Source organism: Agelaius tricolor, unplaced genomic scaffold, assembly GCF_023055355.1.
Source record: "Agelaius tricolor isolate 1412-34295 unplaced genomic scaffold, bAgeTri1.0.p SCAF_9, whole genome shotgun sequence".
Lineage (NCBI taxonomy): Eukaryota > Metazoa > Chordata > Aves > Passeriformes > Icteridae > Agelaius > Agelaius tricolor.
The window spans coordinates 12194209-12214182 of NW_027269269.1; the positions used below are offsets into that span (position 1 = coordinate 12194209).

The 19974-nt window shown below is 37.5% G+C and overlaps 1 protein-coding gene across 1 annotated transcript in view; it reads left to right on the forward strand.

Moving 5' to 3' along the window:
* SLC36A4 (solute carrier family 36 member 4) overlaps positions 1-19974 on the forward strand; it is a 93575-nt gene that overhangs the window by 26894 nt on the left and 46707 nt on the right. The window contains 2 exon segments of the mRNA XM_071432776.1: positions 10642-10811; positions 16344-16513. Coding sequence (XP_071288877.1) covers positions 10642-10811; positions 16344-16513 — 340 coding nt within the window.

Consider the following 19974-nt stretch of genomic DNA (forward strand, 5'->3'; position numbering starts at 1 on the left):
TGTAAAAGCAAATACCTTTTTCCATTCATCAATCAGTGGAATCCTTCCCATTGTTTCTTTTATCTCCCAGTGCTAGTTTTATCTAGCAGCAGACCCACAGCTTCTTTGTAAAGAAAAATCCACTATTCCTCTCAGATGCAACAAACCACATAAGATATTTGGTTTTGTTTAAACCTTCCAATGAAGATTTTGGCTCAGGGACAGAATGTTGATTTCAAAGTGGAGAAAATATATCTTCTGCCCTCAATGAACCTTTTTGAGTACAGGGCTGTGCTGGGGCTGGGAGATTTGGCAGCTGCTGCTTTGCCTCTGTAGTTTGGTTCTCTCTGGCTGTGGGTTCCCTGTGCCAGATGATGCTGCCTGGCAAAGCACGGGGCTGGTGTTCAGGCCACAGAACAGAAGAGAGAACCAATGCTACTCCTTGAATACAGGAGCTGTGGCTGATGTAGTGGAGTGAAGATGTCTTTCACAGAACATGAAACATTATTTTGTAAGAACGATGTTAGAATGCTTCTTTCATATTCCAGAGGTGAGTAGGCCTGATTTTAAAATTAATGTGAGATTTTGTTACTGAATTAAAAGTAACTTCAGACTGAGTTTGTCCAAAATGAAATTAAGAGTGTTGAACGCTCTTTTTAGAAGGGTGTAAACCAGCGCCTTCAGGCTTGGCTCTGTCTGCAGCATTGCCATGTGCAGGTAACAGCTTTGCATAATGTTGTTTATGTAATAGCAGTTACACTTAATAAATATTTTGCGTCAAAAGTCTGCTTGGGTTTCTTGTTCTAGATATAAAAAAACAGATCCAAATGTGAAAGTGATACTTTATAATAAGCTTCAGGAGGAAGAAGGATGCAATAGAATCATAATATTTAAACAAGAAATATAATTTTCCTTCTCCATTACATATAAATATGCTAAATTAACTGCAGTTTTTACAATTGAGTGTGATTTTTTCCCTCCTGTTGAGTGCTGCAGACTGATTAGCTTAGTGAAGAGAAAAACATTACTTTCCAACATTAATTTCAGGTTTGGAAAATAAGACTTCTTATATTTTGGCCTATTACTTGAAGATGTCTATTCAAACTGCTTTTGAACTTGGATATCACAGCTTTGCAGCCGAAGATAGGGTAGTATTTGTATACCAGAAGACAGGCTCTGGAATCACATTAGGCAGCAGCTAACCAATTCCAGAAGATTTAAAAAGAGAAAACTAAGTGGATTATCATTTTAAAATGTCATTATTTGGATTTGGAAAGTAATGCAGATGAGCTTGTTAGGCCTGTGGCTTTGAGATAAAAGCCTCTCATTGTCAAAAACTCTTTTGACAGATTAGTATTGTCCTTAAAAAAAAAAAAAAAAAAAGAAACCCAGTGGCATGCTTCCCTTGTCCTTAAGACCAGACTGTATTTATCAGAAGCAGACATTTAACAGGTAACCTGACATCATCTAAATCTACTTGAGGCATCAGCTCTTTGGACCAAGGTATATCAAGTCCATTGGTGTTCTTTTTGATGATGCAAAGGCTTGTATCCTCAAAATGTCAAAGGTGAGAATTCTCTGAGGATCTTTTTGTGTTTGGACAAGCATGTCTTTGTATTTGGACTGGGTTTGATGACTTGTGGACATGACCTACTACTAAACGTACATGGTAAATGTGGACTTCAGATGTGTCAGCAAGAAGTGTGTTGTAGCTACTGTGCAAAATCAGGAAACGATGAGCAAATGTATTAGAAACAGAGAATGTTGTTAGGTGCAGCAGATAAAAAGATGTTGTATCAGAAACTGTTAAAAATATGCATCTGCCCAATTCAGATGAATGTTGATAAAGTATCAGACAACTTGATATCACCTCTTTATCAAGTTAAATATTCCTTACCAGTAATCTGCACTTCCTGAGAATGGAGAAACTTGCTTTCACCCTGGAGAACCATTGTTTTTTACATAAGCTACTTTTATTACTTCTTATTTTAAAGGCAATTCTTAATAACACAAACAGAAAGTCCCTAGGATAACATTCTTTCAGGCAGCATCCCACACACATGCTTGCAGCATTCAAATGTTTCTTTTTCTTTAGAAAACCTAAGATACACATGCATTTACGCAGTCGTAGAACAAAGGCATTTTAAGTTTACTGCTTACTTGCCTGAAACTTGATGACTTTGAAGAAGGGGACAAAGAGCAAGTGACAGAGTGCCAAGTTGTCGTGCTCTGCCTTGCCAGCTTACGGCAGGTGGGTTTTGGGGTCTGAGACACAGCTTCAGTGAGGTACAAAAGCTAATTTTCCTTTCCTTTCCTTTCCCTGTCTTAGATGGAAGATGTGTTTGCCTTAATGATACATGCTGTAGAGGCAGAGTGATGCACATACTACTTATGCTGATGTTATGTATAACTAAGAAACATAGTTAAATAATTTCAGGCAGGAATATTCACCTAAATTATTTTGCTTTTTTGGAGCCAGATTTTTTGTTCCCCTGGCCCATCATTCTGTAAGTCCTCTAAACTGCAGCTTTTTTGAACTTAGTTGTGACAGTTGGAAAAGATTTCCTTTCTGTTATGTTCTGAGTGAGCACTTACCTGCAGTGTATGGAATTCTCCAAGTTGTATTTAAATGTAAGTCTTCATGATGTGAGAAAGATCTTGAATATAACTCTGAAGATGCAGAAATGTTAATAACTTTTCCTGGAGAGTGTAGCTAGCTAGAACAAATACTTGCATCCTTGGTTTTAGGCTTTCATGTCTGTCATTTAATCAGCAGCATCTTAACTTTACCATCTATAATAGGCTGTGTGCAGGCTTTTCATTGATGAAAGTAGCATTGCAGTGTGTGCACATGCTTGTGTATATATGTAACAATAAATAAAGTTTAAGTTCTAGTTTGCCTCTTAAATATTTTGCCAACATGTTTATTTTTTAAGTTAAATCTGTTGTAAATCATGAATCATTTATATTTATTGAATAAGGGATGATGGAGACAGCAGCTGGAAAAAAAGTTATTTTATTATATGGCTGAATATACTAGGTATTAATAAATCCATCATTTTGTCAAAAGAATTTTTAACTCAGTAATGTTCTTGAATGTTCACTGAAGAATACCTTTCCTAAACCTAAAATTTTTTATTAATACATGTTCTCCCAGAGCTGAGAGCCCTAGTAATGTACTGCTGAACACTTCTGCAGGCATCAGTAATGGCTCCCTAATAAACATTGTGGTTGAAAAATTATACTGATTTCTCAGGAGCAGCAGAAGAAAGAATCCTAAAAGAAATGGGAGAGGTGGAAAGGGAAAATATTGTAATGGGGAAGATATTTGGAGCGAGAAGATTATAGCAGGAAGTGATGTGGTGTGTGTCCTTCAACTTGTGTTGGTGTATTCTTTGTGTTGTGCTTGAGCTGTGTGAGTGTGTCATGTGAAAGGTGATGAGTAGTGCAGCTGTCAAGGTGCCATGCTCTCAGGGCAAGCTGAATGGTATGGAACCGTTCTAAGGAAAGTAAAATTGTCAGTGTCTTCTCTTCCTTCTGTTTGGAGTGGTTGGGGTTTCTTTTCAGAATTGGTGGTTATTTCTTTCAATGATGGCCTTGTAAAATGTAAGATGTGACATGCAAAACACTTTCTGTGTTGGGGTCCTGTTGTTTTTTAACTGTTGATCCAGGAGTGAATATGTCTGTATTTTCAAGGCTCCTTATCCCAGGGCAGAGAAATTTCTGTATTTAAAGTTATAAAATTTTGTAGGTATCTAATCCCATTTATTTCCTGTCATACTCATTAATCCTCAGTGGAAACCATTGTAATTTATTTTTTCACTTCTGCAGTAATGAAATTTGCACAGCCCCATGCAGGACCTTGCAATATGTGTATACTTTGTTCTGTGTCCCCTTAGAAACTAAAGCAATGTATGGGTGAAGGAGCATTTCACATAAAAGACAAAGACCTTTTGGGAAGACATTTTATTTTAAACCATTTGCATTGAAACAGATTGAAGCTTGTAAATTTTTTCTCTTGCTTACAAAGGAACAGGTAGGGATAGGTGAGAACTTAGTAATCATTATCACTTATTTTGAGGGGACTTAAATTCAATGTGGTTTGATCATTGGCTGGCATAAGAATTTAAGTGCCATTACAGCTTTGGGAAATTTCATTTTTACCTCCTGAGCCAGAAAGAGTCCAGAAATACACAATCATCGACTACATCTTTATGTATTATTGCAGTAGATTGGAATATACCCTTCAGCAGCACTTGCATTTCTAAGTAGTTTTTTCTTTTATCACCTTCCTTGTGGAAATTTTGAGAGTAGCATAATTTATGCAGAACGTGTTAGACCATAGTGCTGTATAGTCTGTAGGCTACAGTCCAAGTGGCTGGGGGCTGGAACTGTCTGATAAATTAGAAACGTAATTTTCTATTAGCATTTATCTTTTGCTGGATAAAACCACATACTATTGTAAAGGCCAGCAAAGCATATAACACTTCAGTGATTTTGACAGGACAGATATTTAAAAATATTTTAAAATATTGATGACTGAACTAAAATGCTGCTTTATCATTTTCAGTTTTCATTGGAGAGAAATTTTTTGGATTTGGTTCACAAAGTCACATAGGACATGATAATACACAAACTTGCAGAACTTCTGTTAAATTTCAGAGCAAGGTAAAGATTAAATAAATGTAATAATAAAGTGATAAATAAATTCTTGAAAATAATAAAAGACAAAAAAGAACCCCTGGAGAGTGCAAAGTTTGGACGGCAAGCTAGGTAAGATTTACACAATTCCTTCAAGCATTGTTAAATCAAGGCCATCAGAATAGGGCAGTAGATTGGGTTTGGTTTTTCTGAGTAGGTGAGTAATTCTTTTTCCTGGTGAAACAAGTCGAAAGGGGCTTTACTGGAGTCTGAGGAGATTGGTTTTTGGAGTGATTGGCATTGCTCAGCAGGTTTCAGAAGGCACTGTGTTCTATAGTGAGAACTTGTCTTCTGGATTTATTTATTTCATATAAAACTTTTACTATAAAAATTGATGTACAGTCACCATTTGGCTTGCATTTTTCCTTGGGTAATAGTAGCTGCCCTTTTGTTTGCAGCCATGAGGGATCTGTTAAGGAAAATTGGATTGTTTATTGTACGTGTTCTAAATAGTGATGTTCTGTAGCTTAGTAAAGAGAGTGAGCTTTAAAAGTGTACCTAAAAGTGATGGAATAGAAGCCTGTTGCTCAAAATATTGCATGACCTTTTTCTGTGCAGTGCAAGAGGAGATGCACTAGGACAGAAAAGCAAACATGGTAATATAATAATGATGTGTGTTGTTACTGATATTTTACTTGAGGTAACTGTACTTTGTCTGCAGCTCCCCCATAGGCTGTGTGGTTGTAAATCCACCTTTCAGTGAGCAGATGAATTCATTGGTACCTTCTGCAGACAAAAAAGGAATGGGCCAGGCTTGCACTGCATTTGTCTGCTGAGGATTTAATATTTGTCTTTGGAAGTTAGGTAGTAGAATTTAGGTTTACATATCTTGAATACCTTTGATGTCAGATTTTTTTGCTTTGAACAGGGCTTTATTTTGCTGCTGTAGAGCATGATTAGAGACTTTTTTTTCCTGGAGTAAATTGATAAATATATTGGTTTTAATTTTCCAAAAGTCTTGAGTTGTCTCTAGCTTAAGCCAGTCAAAACTTCTATATAGCTGTCTACCTGATATACTTACTTTAAAAGTGCAGGGGATAAAGGATGGCCATTTTAGTGGGATTTCCTGAGAAGTAGAAAGGTGACTTTATGTATTTAAACATTAAGCACATCTGCTCTTAAGCTATCCATTCCAAGATTAGCTTTCAGTGGCTATGAAAATTAAATAAAAGTTTATGTGATTGTCTGCAGGTCAAATTCTCTTGTGGTTTTTTTTTTTTTTTGTTTTTTTTTTTTTTAGTGCAGTTATATGAAAAGTACAGTAGAGATTTCTGATTAAAATTAGGCAATCCCCTGCAGCTTATTTGCAGGAAGACTGTGAGTGTAGCAGGATATTCAAGGCAAGGGATGAGGAGGCAATGGTATTACTGGGAATATTTATACCTACTTCAAGCAGCTTGAAATGAAGGGGAAAGCACTTTGCATAATGGATGATATCAGATTAGCCAGGTTATTTCAAACATTCAGTTACGATTCTCTGCCAGTTAATTATGGCTAGTTTTGAATTTATTTGGTGGGTGAAAGCAAGACGTACTGTGCTTGTTTTGCAATTTTAAGAAGCCAAAGGTTGATTGTAACTAAAAGAATCTATAAAAGAATCTAGTATTAAGTTTCAAGGAGTATAATAGTAGTGATGTGTGCAAATGTCTCAAAAATTGTAGGAAAAACTCTGTGAAGCAGCTGACAGAGAAAAATTAGATAGTTTACTCAGTGAGGAGGAAAAAAAGAATGGAAATTGAGAAATTATGAAAAGAATAAGCTTAGTCTAAAATATCTGATTTCGTAGGTGTTTAAGGCTATGACAGGGACTAGTGTGAAGTGAAGGGGAAAGAGCTTGAAGGAAGCACAGCAAGGAAATCAGAAGCACAGAAGAGAGTCATTAAATAAAAAGGTTAAAAATGTATATTTGAAACTGAATCTTAACTCATCTCCCTTCCTGGTTCCAGGAAGGAAGCAGTAAAACCAGAACTAAAAAGCATTTGTGAGAAGAACCTTGTCTCTTGCATTCAGATGAAATGTTAGGTTTTCTGAAGTCATTGCAAGAGGAGCTGTGCAGGGACTGGAAAGAAATTTTACAGTGAAGATCTATCCAGTAGCTGCCCACCAGTGACTCAGTGTCAGAACAAGCACTGGCTCACATCATATCTCCTGGCAGCCTCTGTCTCCTTGTGGATGCTCCAATGATCTTTTGGATCCTGATGGGCTTCAACAGCTTAGAGAGCCGGGTGATTTTGGTAAAATACATGTAATTGGTTGTTACTCAGTGTCGTGCTAATCCCATCAGTTACAGAAGTTTTTAGCTTGTCTGGAGTGGGTGATATTGGATACTCTCTAAAACCTGGCTCAAGTTCTTTGCATGATTTCTTTGGGGATCAGTTTTACTGAGGGAAGCATCTCCTGCAGTGATGACTGTCTTGAGATTGCTGCTGCTCAGAGAGGGTACTTGAACTTGGGAAGGCTCGTTCTGAGCTGGGCAGGGACAGTTTCACCTGGACTGAGTGATGCACAAAAGGCTGCATTAGCATTCTCATCTGTTCAGCCTGGAGGCACATGTAGTCCTGATACTAACTCAAGGATAAGCTGGGAGGAGTTAGAGTTTTTAAATACAATTTCAAGGTCTACATATGTTGATGTGTCTCTCACCACCAGTCTTATTATCCTGTATTTCTTTTAGTGTCTCATTTCCTTACACTCACCAAAAATGAAAGTTGTAACGTTAAAGAGGGGATGGTGATATGAGAACATAAGTTTAAATGGATATGTTTTATTCTGATTTACTCATAAGTATACAGGAAATTATATATATATTTTTTATATATATATATATATTATATAATTGCATTTTATGAGTAAACTTGGTTTTGTGGATAGTTAGAAAGCAGAGTGTGTATGCTTAAGAGCATTGTCCCCTAATAGTTTTAAATTGATTTTAATTTTTTTATGCTTTTGTTTTCTTGGAGAAACATGGGTCTTCTGGTTTAAATGCTAAACTGTTTGGGTTTAAATGCTAAAGATAAAAAATGTCTGCATAGTTATAAATTTAAAAAGAAAATTTCATTGCTTCCTTTGGAATCAAGAACACTGAACATAGTGTGTGCCACTAGTCCTTTACTTAATTTATGAACTAATTTTCAGAGAAACAATTCTATGATAATCTTGTCTCCCTGTGGAAAGAACTTTGTTAAAATATAAAAAGATTTAAAAGGCAGATATCCTGGTTAGAGTCCATTACGGACCATGTCTCTTTTTGCATTCTTCCTGCTGCTCGACACTCATTTAAAAATTGATTTAATTTCTGAAACTCTCCTTTGTTTAAATTCTGCATTCCCCACCAGATCAAGTTACAGTCTAAGTTCAGGTTCTTTTCTGGTGGAACAACATCAGCAGTGGAGGCTCTGAAATATATAGAGAAGTTAACATGTATAATGCATTTTAATTGAATAGGAATAAAAAATACTGATTTAATTGAATAGGAATAAAAATCACTCTAAATGTGTACCTTTTTAGGGACATCTCGGTTCCCAAGTGTAAAATTACTTTTTGGGATTTGAAATATAGGAGAAATAGGGCCATGTGCTATAGACTGGCAGTGGTGTTATGCTACTACAAGTAAGTAAGTAAATTTCAGTGGGTGATTAGGAGGAAAGGAGTAATTACCATATGGAAAATAATATGCCAGAAATTCAGATATAGCAATTTGTTAGTTAATTAGTGGATGAAATCTGTTTTTTTCATAACTCATATTGCTTAAATAATAAATATTCAGTCAATTGAAAAGCAATTTTGTATGATGAACACTAGCTTTTACAGGGCAACCTTATTGCACTGGGACTGTTTTTCTGTATTAGATATGACATAAGTGCTAACCAGGGATGACAAGCTTCTTTAATTAACTGTGCCATCATCAAATATAACCTGCATGTCTACTGAAAGAGAAGCTGAACTGTGAACTTTATTCCACTGTCTGTATTGTCTAGATCTTCATTACCTAATTTCATCCTAGTGATGCCTTTTTGGTACTACCTAAAAACAAAGACCAGAAAAAATTAAGAGAATAAAAAGTGGTGATATTTATTAAAGGGCCTTCAGGTAGTTTTAGGGCAGATGAAGCCCCCCACAGGGGCTACATCCAAAAATGGATGATGGGTCATGGATTTCCATACTTTTATAAGTATGATCCATTTGCATATTGGGGATTAATCTTCCAATTACGGCTTCAGGTAATGAAGTCATTTTACCCCAAGTTTGCTGCCCCCCAAATCACTTTTGTTTACATCTCTTGGGGCTGAGACAGTAAGATGTCCTTGATTCCGAGACCTAGAGAGGAATTGTTTTGTCTGACCAAAATAGGAAAACAGTAGCTAACACTATATGGAGTTTAGAGATATACTCTAAAGAATTGCAGGATTACAGATATATGAAAAATAGAAAAGCTAAAATCCTAAGGCATTAACAGAGCTTGGATGTTTTACTTAGATGTAGACATACAGTATTATGTGTCTTAATCTTGGACTATATCCCATATTCAGAATTTGAGATGACTGTACAGCTCTCCTGAAAGAGGTGGGGAAAGTGTGCTTGTCTAGGAGTATCCATGTACCGTCAGCTGATGTTTTAATGATCTGTTTTGCTGGTGAAATGGAAGGTAGGAAGAGCAATATGTGAGCTTGTCACTGGGTTTTACTGTCTTGCCTGGAAATTTTGTCTGTGTGTCTAAAAACTTAAATTGGAACTTACTGAGAGTATTTTTCTGAATGCTGTAGAGTAGTAAAACTAAAAGGCAATTCCCAGCAAACTCCATGCAGTAACAGTTGAAACGCCTGTGTCTTCACTTTGAAGTGATGGCAGGCCCAGTGAGATGGCTTGACTAAGTGAGGCTCAAAGCACCATGGTTAGGAAAAGCAGGGCTTGGTGTACCTGGCCCTGCTTCTGTTAGAGAGATGAAAAAGAGCATGGGACTGCATTCTGGTAGTCATGGACTGTGACGGCAATCACAGGGGTTCTTGAATGAGGGAAGAGACGAGAACGTTGACTCCATGTTTCAGAAGGCTTGATTTATTATTTTATGATATATATTACATTAAAACTATACTAAAAGAATAGAAGAAAAGGTTTCATCAGAGGGCCAGCTAAGCTAAGAATAGAAAAGAATGATAACAAGGGTTTGTGGCTTGGACAGAGAACCTGAGCCAGCTGGGCTGTGATTGGCCATTAATTACAAATAACTCTATGAGACCAATCACAGATCTACCTGTTGCATTCCACAGCAGCAGATAACCATTGTTTACATTTTGTTCCTGAGGCCTCTCAGCTTCTCAGGAGGAAAAATCCTAAGGAAAGGATTTTTATGAGACGAATCACAGATCTACCTGTTGCATTCCACAGCAGCAGATAACCATTGTTTACATTTTGTTCCTGAGGCCTCTCAGCTTCTCAGGAGGAAAAATCCTAAGGAAAGGATTTTTTATAAAAGTTGTCTGTGACAGTGGACTCCAGATTCTTTGCTGGGAGGGCTGAGGCTGTGTGCTGAGGCTGAGCTTGTGTGTCAGTAGGTTTGTCTGTGATGGAGGCTGACAGTGCAGTCATACCTTACAGGAATTGGAGAAATATCCTTGGATTCTGAAAAATTTTGTTGCCAAAAAAAATTTCATGTTACTCTCTCATTGCTTATGTATTTTCATCTCCATGCCATAAGTTTCTCTTGGCAGTTTTTCTAACCTATAAATATTGCTTTATGATTCCACACTGATGCTTTTTCCCAACCAAAATATGTGCTTTTCAATATCCAAGTTTTTCTATTGGGTACAGAAGACATTGTGACCATCTGGGCGGTAAAACATTATTGTAGAATAATCTTACTTATAAAATAATCTGAATTTTGGAAGTTGGCATTGAAAGAGGGGAGACAAGTAGTTTTACTCTGAGAACATCAGATGTGATTGATTCTCCGTGTATTTCCAGGTGCTGCCATTGGAAAACAGAATGAAGGACAGCACACGTTTCCCCCAGGCACTGAACATTGGGATGGCAATAGTCATGGCACTGTACATCTCACTGGCCACCCTGGGGTATATGCGCTTTGGGGATGAAGTCAAAGGCAGCATAACCTTAAACCTGCCACAGGATAAGTGGTAAGTGCCTCTGTGATTGAAAAGCAGTAACCTAGAAGTCAGAAATGTTGGAAAGGTTGTCCCATGCCTCAGTGCCCTCAGGGTGCTCAGACTTTTAATGTATCCACAATAGAGCTGTGGTCCTCGCCAGTCATTTCTTCCATATTAAAAGGACTTGCATAGGGAGGGTGATCAATGATATTATAAATGCTGATCAATGATATTATAAATCATTTAATCTCAAGAAGGAGCTAGTTCCAGGACTGTTGAGGGAGGGAATACACAGTTTGCGAGAAGCTGTCACACAGTTTTGAAATTAGCGCCTTTTACCTTGGATATCCTGGTAATCTGGTGCCCTTTTTTAGTGTAATCACTGAGTTTAGCAAGTGGCCAAATGGAATAGAAGACATCAAAGATGGATAGGTTTGTAGTTCAAGTGCAAGTCCATGGATAGTGTATATGATGACTTCCTATCAGGAGAATGAAGCTTATGCTTGCTAGTGTCTCGAGGATACTACAATTTTTTATTTAGCTAATTTTTTTTAATGTTATGAGGGATGCATGTCACATGCTGAATATGCACTGAAGATGATTTCAACTGCTGTATAGTTAGTTTTTATCTGTCTGTGGATGGATATACTCTAACTATTCTCTAATGTAATTTATTTTTTTAATACTTTTGTCTAATAGGCCTAAAATTAGGTATATCAGTAGTGCATAAGTGCTAAAACTAAAAAGTATTTTAATGTTTTCATTCTGATCAAGTAATGTTTTACAGGTTATATACTTGCATCTACTTCAATGTCTATTGTAGTAGTTTATTAAAGTAGTGAAATCTCAAATTACTGGCAAAAAACCCCCTGCTTAGATGAAATGAATGCTGACTTTTTTATTTTTTGAAAAAGAGAACACATGTAAAGAATGTTCTCAATCTTTAAGTGTTACTTTTTCACTTCCTTTTCTTCCTTTTCATTCCTTGGGGTCAATATGAACTATGCATTTTTAATATTCCGAAGAAGTTTTGTTTAATTGCCAGACTGATTCCAATGTTTAATACATGAGAGTATAAAAATGTGTCTTGAAGGATGAATGATTTTTCATTGCTAGAAGCTTCATCTCTTTCTTACTGCTTGTGTGCTTGCTTTGTTCTTATATTGCTGTTGTAACAACTGAGATTTGGTCCTTCCCTTCCCTTCCCTTCCCTTCCCTTCCCTTCCCTTCCCTTCCCTTCCCTTCCCTTCCCTTCCCTTCCCTTCCCTTCCCTTCCCTTCCCTTCCCTTCCCTTCCCTATGCCCTTAAGTTAAAGGAGGGCAGGTTTCAATTACAAATTAAGAAAAAATTCTGTAGTGTGAGGGTAGTGAGGCACTGGAACAGGTTGCCCAGAGAGGTTGTGGACTCCCCATTCCTGGAAGTGTTAAAGACCAAGCTGAATGGGGTTCTGAGTAACCTGAGCTAGTGAAAGGTACTACCCATGGCAGGAGAGTTGGAACTGGATGATCTTTGAGGTTCCTTTCAACCAAACCATTCTGTGATTCTCTGACATTAAAAAAAAAAAAAAAAAAAAAAAAAAGCCAGAAATCTGCAAATGTTTACTATGTCTATTCTGTGTGATGCAGCTGAAAGGAAAAATACTTCTATTTCTAATAAACCATGGCAGCCCTTGTTGTTTATAAGATTAGTGAAAAGCTTGTTTTAAATGGTAGCTTTGGGTTTATTTGTGCCTTAAGAGAGGTGTTAATAAAAAACACGGAGTGAGAGGAATGTGGAATAAGCTAAGGTTGCTACCCACTGTTGTTTTTTATTGTGCTCATGCAAGCAACAGAATAAACTTTATTCTGCATCCCTGCTGTCTGACAGAGCTGTTCACATAGGAGTTTTCAAATAGCTCTTGGCTACAGTGCAGATGTGATGATGATAATATTTGTGCTGATGGTTTTGCAGGCCTAATGCAAGGAAACAGATAATAAAAGAGATGGAAACTGGTGCTCTATAGGGTTGGAAATTGGCATCATAAGCATAATAACCTCAAAGCTACTTAGGGCACATATCCACAGTTAACAAAGTCATCTGTTTTTGTCTTACCCTGGAGAGTACCCCAGAGCACCAAACAAAATTAGGAGAAGCAGTTTGGTGGTGTGCAGGGATTGTGATGTATGATGCTGTTGCTGTGCAGGACTGTGGCTCTACCTGATACAGTACTGAGGGACAAATGGTTGCAATTAACTGGGCTAGCAAAACAAATTTCCAGTGAACCACAGGACACTATTTTGCTATTTGGTCCTCACATAAAAAGCCAGTAAGTTGCCAGTTTGAACCAGAGAAATTGCAAGGAGCAGAGGAATTTTTTCATAAGAAGACAGACAGGCGAAAGACCTGGAGTGTATCTAAGCAGTGAGACTTGGCTTGTGTGTTTAATTCCAGTTGGACAATCTCTGTCTTAAAAATAAGCTTTTCCTGATAAAGAAAATTAAATTAAAATTCTGCTGCTTTCTGAGATTTATTTGATGTTCTCACTGAATTGACTGGAAGGCATACCCAGGCCCTAGACTAGTTAAGTTCTTAAGTTTAATTTAAATAGAGGACTACTTGTATTTAAAATATCCTGCTAGATTGGTGCTTTTGGATAAATGGCTTGATGCTGTTCTATTTAGATGGTGTTTGGGAGTACAAATTGTCATTCAGCATAATGTATTACTTAGAATATGTTGAAAATTGACTTAAAGAGTAGTTTTCTGTATTTGCAGATGTAAATTACAGAAAATTCTGCTTTAGTATTTATTAGAGTCCTTGGTCTGGGTCTTGTTTTTTCATAAAATGGTTTCAGTTGGAGAGGACCTTTAAAGATCATCTGTTGTGATCCCTGTGCCATGAGCAGAGAAATCTGTTATAAGACCAGGTTGCTCCAAACTCCATCCAACCTGGCCATGAGCACTTCCAGAGATGGGGCATCCACAGCTTCGCTATCCTCATTGTCAAAAATTTCTTCTTGGTTCTTGTTTGGGTTCTTGTCTTCTTGAGGCCAAATATGAAGGTTCTTTCCACCACATCTTCTTTGTTAAGGTATAAGTGAGTCTTTGTGCAACAGTTCCCTTACTGTGGATCCCAAAAGTTAATGACCATACATACAAACATTGGTGTATTGAAGTTCGACAAGACTACACATGCAGCTTAGTTCAAGTGAAAGCTTCACATAATTATTGCTCTGTTTGGTCTAGCTGTGTTGTTCTGCAAGTTTTGTTGCACTGCTTGCCGATGTTTCTACTCTTCAGATGGGTATAATGAAATCTAAAATGATGAATTGAAAAGCGGTTTAGCACATATGAATGATTTAGATTTTTATTAAGTGGTAGCCTAAGGAGTCATCTTTTTCTGATTGGAATATAATATTAAATTACTAGTAAAATCAAGTTAGCAATATAATTTTTATTTTTAATTTGGAAAGTTATAATTGTCATAGAGCTGTAGAAAAAATAGTGTAATGGAGATGCTTACCAATCCTGTTTTTGAATATATTTTAGAAATTACTTTTGTAAAGGCTTGGGGTAGTCTGAAGCCTGAGGAGTAGAGGTGAATTCTGGGTATCTGGTCAGCTAAAATTTAACCAGCTGAAATCTATCTATATCTTAATCTAAAATCTAATCTATATCTTCTGGAATAAGGACAGTCTTGCAGAACTGTTTTTCCCTCTAAATTTCTAAAAGCTACTCAGCAGTCAAAAAGATATGTGTCACAAAAGCAGCAGCTTCTAAACTAGCTACACCATTATGTCAGCCTGTAAATTGATGCAATAACGTTTCTGTCCATTTGAATGTGCCTTTGGAGATACCTTGACCTGTGTACAGTGATGGCCAAACCTTTGATACAGATAATTTCAAATCTATTAGTCAAAATGTAATTTTAGTTGAAGCTTATTTTTCTTTTCTTCCTCATATAGAGGAATAGAATTATAGAAAGTATGGTGGAAAAGAGCTGAGCTGTACAGATAAAAGTTTTGCCATGCCATTTGGCCACAGGATAAAGGGCCAAAAGCAGTCCTGGCTAGATTTTATTTACTAATGCAGATACAGACTGGGATACTCAAAGAGAGAATGTTCAAGTGACCCCTGCCAGGCTTTGAGAGATACAGAGATCAAGGTCCTATTGTTCTTTCCCTACTCTTGCTGGTGCTTTTAATTTTCGTACTTAACTTATACATTCACAGAATCACTAGGCTGGAAGAGACCTTCAAGATCACTGAGTCCAACTCATGCCCAAACACCTCAACTAAACCATGGCACATGAGTGCCACATCCAGTCTTTTCTTAAACACATCCAGGGATGGTGACTTTACCACCTCCCAAGGCCGACCATTCCAGAACTTTATCACCCTTTCTGTAAAGCACTTTTTCCTAATATCCAATCCATATTTCCCTTGACACAGTTTGAGACTGTTTCCTCTGGTTCTGTCATTTGCTGCCTGGAGAAAGAGACCAACCCCACCTGGCTACAGCCTCCTTTCAGGCAGTTGTAGGGAGTGATAAGGTCACCCCTGAGCCTCCTTTTCTCCAGGCTAAACACCCCCAGCTCCCTCAGTCGTTCCTCACAGGGTTTGTGTTCCCAGCCCCTCCCCAGCCTTGTTGCCTTCTCTGGATGTGCTCGAGTGTCTCAAGGTCCTTCCCAAACTGAGGGCCCAGAACTGGACACAGCACTCAAGGTGCTGGGTACAGGGGAAGGGTGACCTCCCTGCTCCTGCTGGCCACACTGTTCCTGATACAGGCCAGGATGCCCTTGGCCTTCTTGGCCACCTGGGCACTCTGCTGGCTCATGTTCAGCCGGCTGTCACCAGTGCCCCCAGGTCCCTTTCTGCCTGGGCACTGTCCAGCCACACTGTCCCCAGCCTGTAACGCTGGAGGGGGTTATTGTGGCCAAAATGCAGGATCAGCACTTGGATTTATTAAACTTCATCCTATTGGGCTCTGCCCATCCATTCAACCATTCCAGGTCTGTCTGCAGAGCCCTCCTACCTTCCAACAGATTGACACACGCTCCCAGCTTAGTGTTGTCTGCAAATTTGCTAATGAAGGACTCATTCACCTCATCCATGTCATCAATAAGGATGTTGGCTTTGCTTCAGATGAACATCTTTTTAAGGACTGAAGCAATGAACCAAGCCCTCACCAAAGATTTTTATAATGTCCATAGAAACAAAATCATACAAAGACTCAATTTCTGTTAGTTCACTGCAAGTAATGACAAATGCTTGTAATTCATGCAGCATGAATTAAAAATATATGTAAATTTAAACCTGTTGGAGGCATGGATAGCTCTTTATCATTTGTTTACTCAGCCACAAGTAACAGTGGTAAGGATGTCTGCCCTTTCTTGGAAGATTTACTCTAGTTGGCTTATCTTCTGCAATTTCTTAGGCAGTTAAAATATATTAATATATTAATGTTTACTGGGAAAAAAAAATCATATATATATATATATATATATGTATCTCCTTAGGGCCGTTATCAAGTGAATTTTTTATGAAGAATTTGCAACTTACATGACTGTATACGTTTTCAACAGGTTGTATCAGTCTGTAAAAATTCTGTACTCCTTTGGGATTTTTGTGACATACTCGATTCAGTTCTACGTCCCTGCAGAGATTCTGACTCCAGTTGTCACCTCCAGAGTGAGGCAGAAGTGGAAGTTACTCAGTGAGCTTGTGGTGAGAGCACTATTAGTCTGCTCAACCTGTAAGTATGTGCAGAACATCCATTAAAAAACTTGCTATTACATTTTTTGGACCTGCTTATTTAAATATATGTTTTGTTGTTTAGTTTTCTGGAGACTAGCAAACCTGACATTTTGACTTTTACGAACAAATGAAACTAATGTTGTATTTGTATTTTAACTGCATTTGTTTTAGTAGGTTTGACTGATTATTTGACAGCAATATATTTTGCTGGTAATACCCTAAAGCTGCCAACTGGAAAATAAACCTTTCTCAAACAAAATTTTTTAAGTGAGATGCACATTGCTGAGATTTGTCAGCATTTATCTATGTGATCTTCAGTACATGCTTGTCCTGGAGAAATCGTTTCTGTTTTGTTGATCTGAGGATTAAGCCTTAAGATATGCTGGGTCTGTAGCCAAAAAGTAGCATTGGCAAACATGGATGCCTGGTCATGGAGTTCATGAAGTGCCACTTATTTTAGAATAATGCTCCAAAGTAGTTTTTGGAGGCAGGCATCTCTTCCTTCACTTCCTGTTACTCTTGTTGTTTTTCTTGCTTGTCCCCTAATCTTCCCTCCTGCTGTGTCCCTGCTTTCTCACAGTGCTTGAGATGTGCTAGTAGGAGTCAGCAGAGCTGACATTGAATGGTGAGTGTGGTCTCATCCAGGAATCAATACTCCTGAAGATAATGAACTGTGGGGGAAGTTCAGCTTTGCCTTTACAGCTCCTAGCCAAAGTGCTCAATAACATAGTGACCTTTTCTCAAAGACATTATTAAAAAAAATTGTTTCTAGTACAAAGCTGGCTTATTGACTTGACCAATTGTATTGAAATAAGCTGTTAATATCTTAAAAGCAATCAAAACTGATAAATAAGCAAAAAAAATGCTAAACTTTGTGTTTTAGGGGAAAGTACTGATGAAAGAGAAGATATTAAGTTTATTGTCTCCATTCCCTTGATGAATACAGTAGCTAATGTACTGGATGACACCTAAGGATTGTTGTAAAAGAAGACTTTGACATCCAGTGAGACCTTCTTAAGGTCAAGTCTCTTGAGAAAAACAGTTTAATGCCAGTGCAATTTAATTACTAGAGTAAGCAAAGGGAAATACCATTAATCTAATAACTTGCAGCTCTGAAAATACATCTGCTTTGTGAAACTAACAAAATAAAAAGAAAACACAAATTTTTCTTGAATTATGAAGTACATGTCTCCTGAAGCATCATATAGCCTGTGTTCTATTTCAGGTGATCAAGGCATTAAGATTTTAAGATTGAGAACAGATGAATAGCTCTTGTAATACTTGAGAGACATCTAGATCAAAAAGCTTCAAGGTTCAAAACACTTCTTAGTATCTCTCCAGGACACTAAAAGGTCACCAGTTAGCTCTCCAGTCCTAACCACACCTTGCTGTCCTGACACCTTTGAGTTCTTCTCAATCTCTGTTGCTCTTTATGTGCTCCTTATCATCTGCCCTGGTAATGATATCACAATAGATTTGAAAAGCTAAAAGTCTTGTATATCCAAACTGTTGCTTACAGCCAAAGGCTTCAAGGATTTATAGGTGAAAGATAGTTCCATGTATGTGTCTGATGAGAATAGCCAGTGGTGAACAGGCTTAAAGACACACTTCCCTAATTGACTTGGGAAAATTTTAAATTACTTCATAATTTAGCCATAGGTTTTTTCCTTAATTTTATCATTAACTTTTGTAATTTCTGGGTAGTCTGAAAAGGGAAAACTGGGAAACAATGTCCAAGAAAAGAAAGTAGAAAAAGAAAGGAAATTAGCTATATATATGTAAAGATACGTATATACAAAAGATACAGCTATATATACAAAGATGTAGCATTAGAATGCTCTGCCTTTATGTCTTTGAAAAAAATGTGTATAGTAAAATTGTACCTAGTGTATGCCATTGCAACTTACCTGTGATATGAATCTCTGAAATGGAGCTGCTGAAGTGTTATGGGTCTTACTGGGATATTTGAGGATATTAAATTGTTTGCTGCAAGGCACAAAAAAGTAACATTAAAAATTTGCTCTTAAAGGTTTGATATTTGCCAAGCTGTTGTGTGATGTGTTGTATTAACCTAATGGCATTTCAGGTTTTTCCCAAGTGGTTTCTACAACTTGTATGCATGCAGTAGCTGTAATACTTTTTCACCAACAATTGTGTAAGCTCCCATGCTTACATTCATCTTCATTTTTCATTGAAGCACTGGTTCTAAACAGAATTAATTTAAATAGCATCACTTTTCACTTAGCTGCACTTTGTCTGACTGCAGAACATTGTTCCTAAAATGATTCAGAAAGTGTTTCTTTAATAGAAAGTAAAAATCCAAAACCTTTTAAATTGAATTTTAGAAATTAAATGGTTTTGATATCAGTGACGGAGTATGTTGTAATGTCTGGACCATTCAGAGGTCATACACTGATTAAAGGAAATCTGCTTGCTTGAAAGTACCTCTTTGAGAAGAGGAACTTCAGCTGTGATGCTAGTAGCACATTAGCTTTTTAAGACAAGACATGAAAAATCACTTATTACTAATTCTTGGGGCTTTTGCATTACTCAAAAGTTATGTCATTGTTTTATTGTTGGAGTATATGAGAGACTGTTTTTGGAAGAAGCAGACCAGGAGTCTATTTTATTGTCATTTTTTTCTTGTCTGATAAGGTTTGTTTTAAGTAAGGATTTGGCAACTGACTGGGGATGTAACACACACCCAAGAGCCATCTGTGTTGCTTAGGGCTTTTCATTACTTACTTGCTCACTTTTGGACACTTAGCATTGCAGGAGAATGATCACAAGAATCTTCTGCATTTTTAGATTTCCCTGTTCTTCTTCAGCTTTTTTCTGGTTTTTTTGAGAGAGACAAGCATCTCTTCATCTTTGCTTGGATTTCACTGTAGATGGTGTAGCAAGTTGGAAGATCCCACCATACTTCATAAATCCTGACATAAACCATTATTTTATAAACTTTATATTATAAATTTTTTAGGTGAGCACCTGGTGCACTGAGTGGAGCGGTGAGCTAAGCTTGTGCTGAAAGTCCAGCCTAGAGCTGGAGCCTGGGTTTGGTGGATGCTGAAAGCAGGTGGGAGCTGGATGTCTAGCAAGCTAGGCAGAAAGAGGATTGAAAGTTGGACTAAGCATCACTGTGGTGGGCTAATTAGAAGTTAGGAACACAGGAAAATAGAAGGAATAGGACAAGAGTCCTCATGGGATTTGGAAAATGCTAGAAGAGATATGCAGGTGCAATTTTGTGTGGGTACTGCCTTGGTATTTTTGGTATTTGAATGTCAGATAACCTCAGTGCTTTGAAATATTTGTCAGGGTGGAATTTTGAAACAGTTTAAAGTCTTTACCCTGATTTTACATATTTAAAACACATGTCACAAATATAGTTAGGATCTGTGTTTGTGACATCTACCTGGGTGAAGGCTGGGCATCATGCCCAAGGTTCAGCTCTTAGCCAAG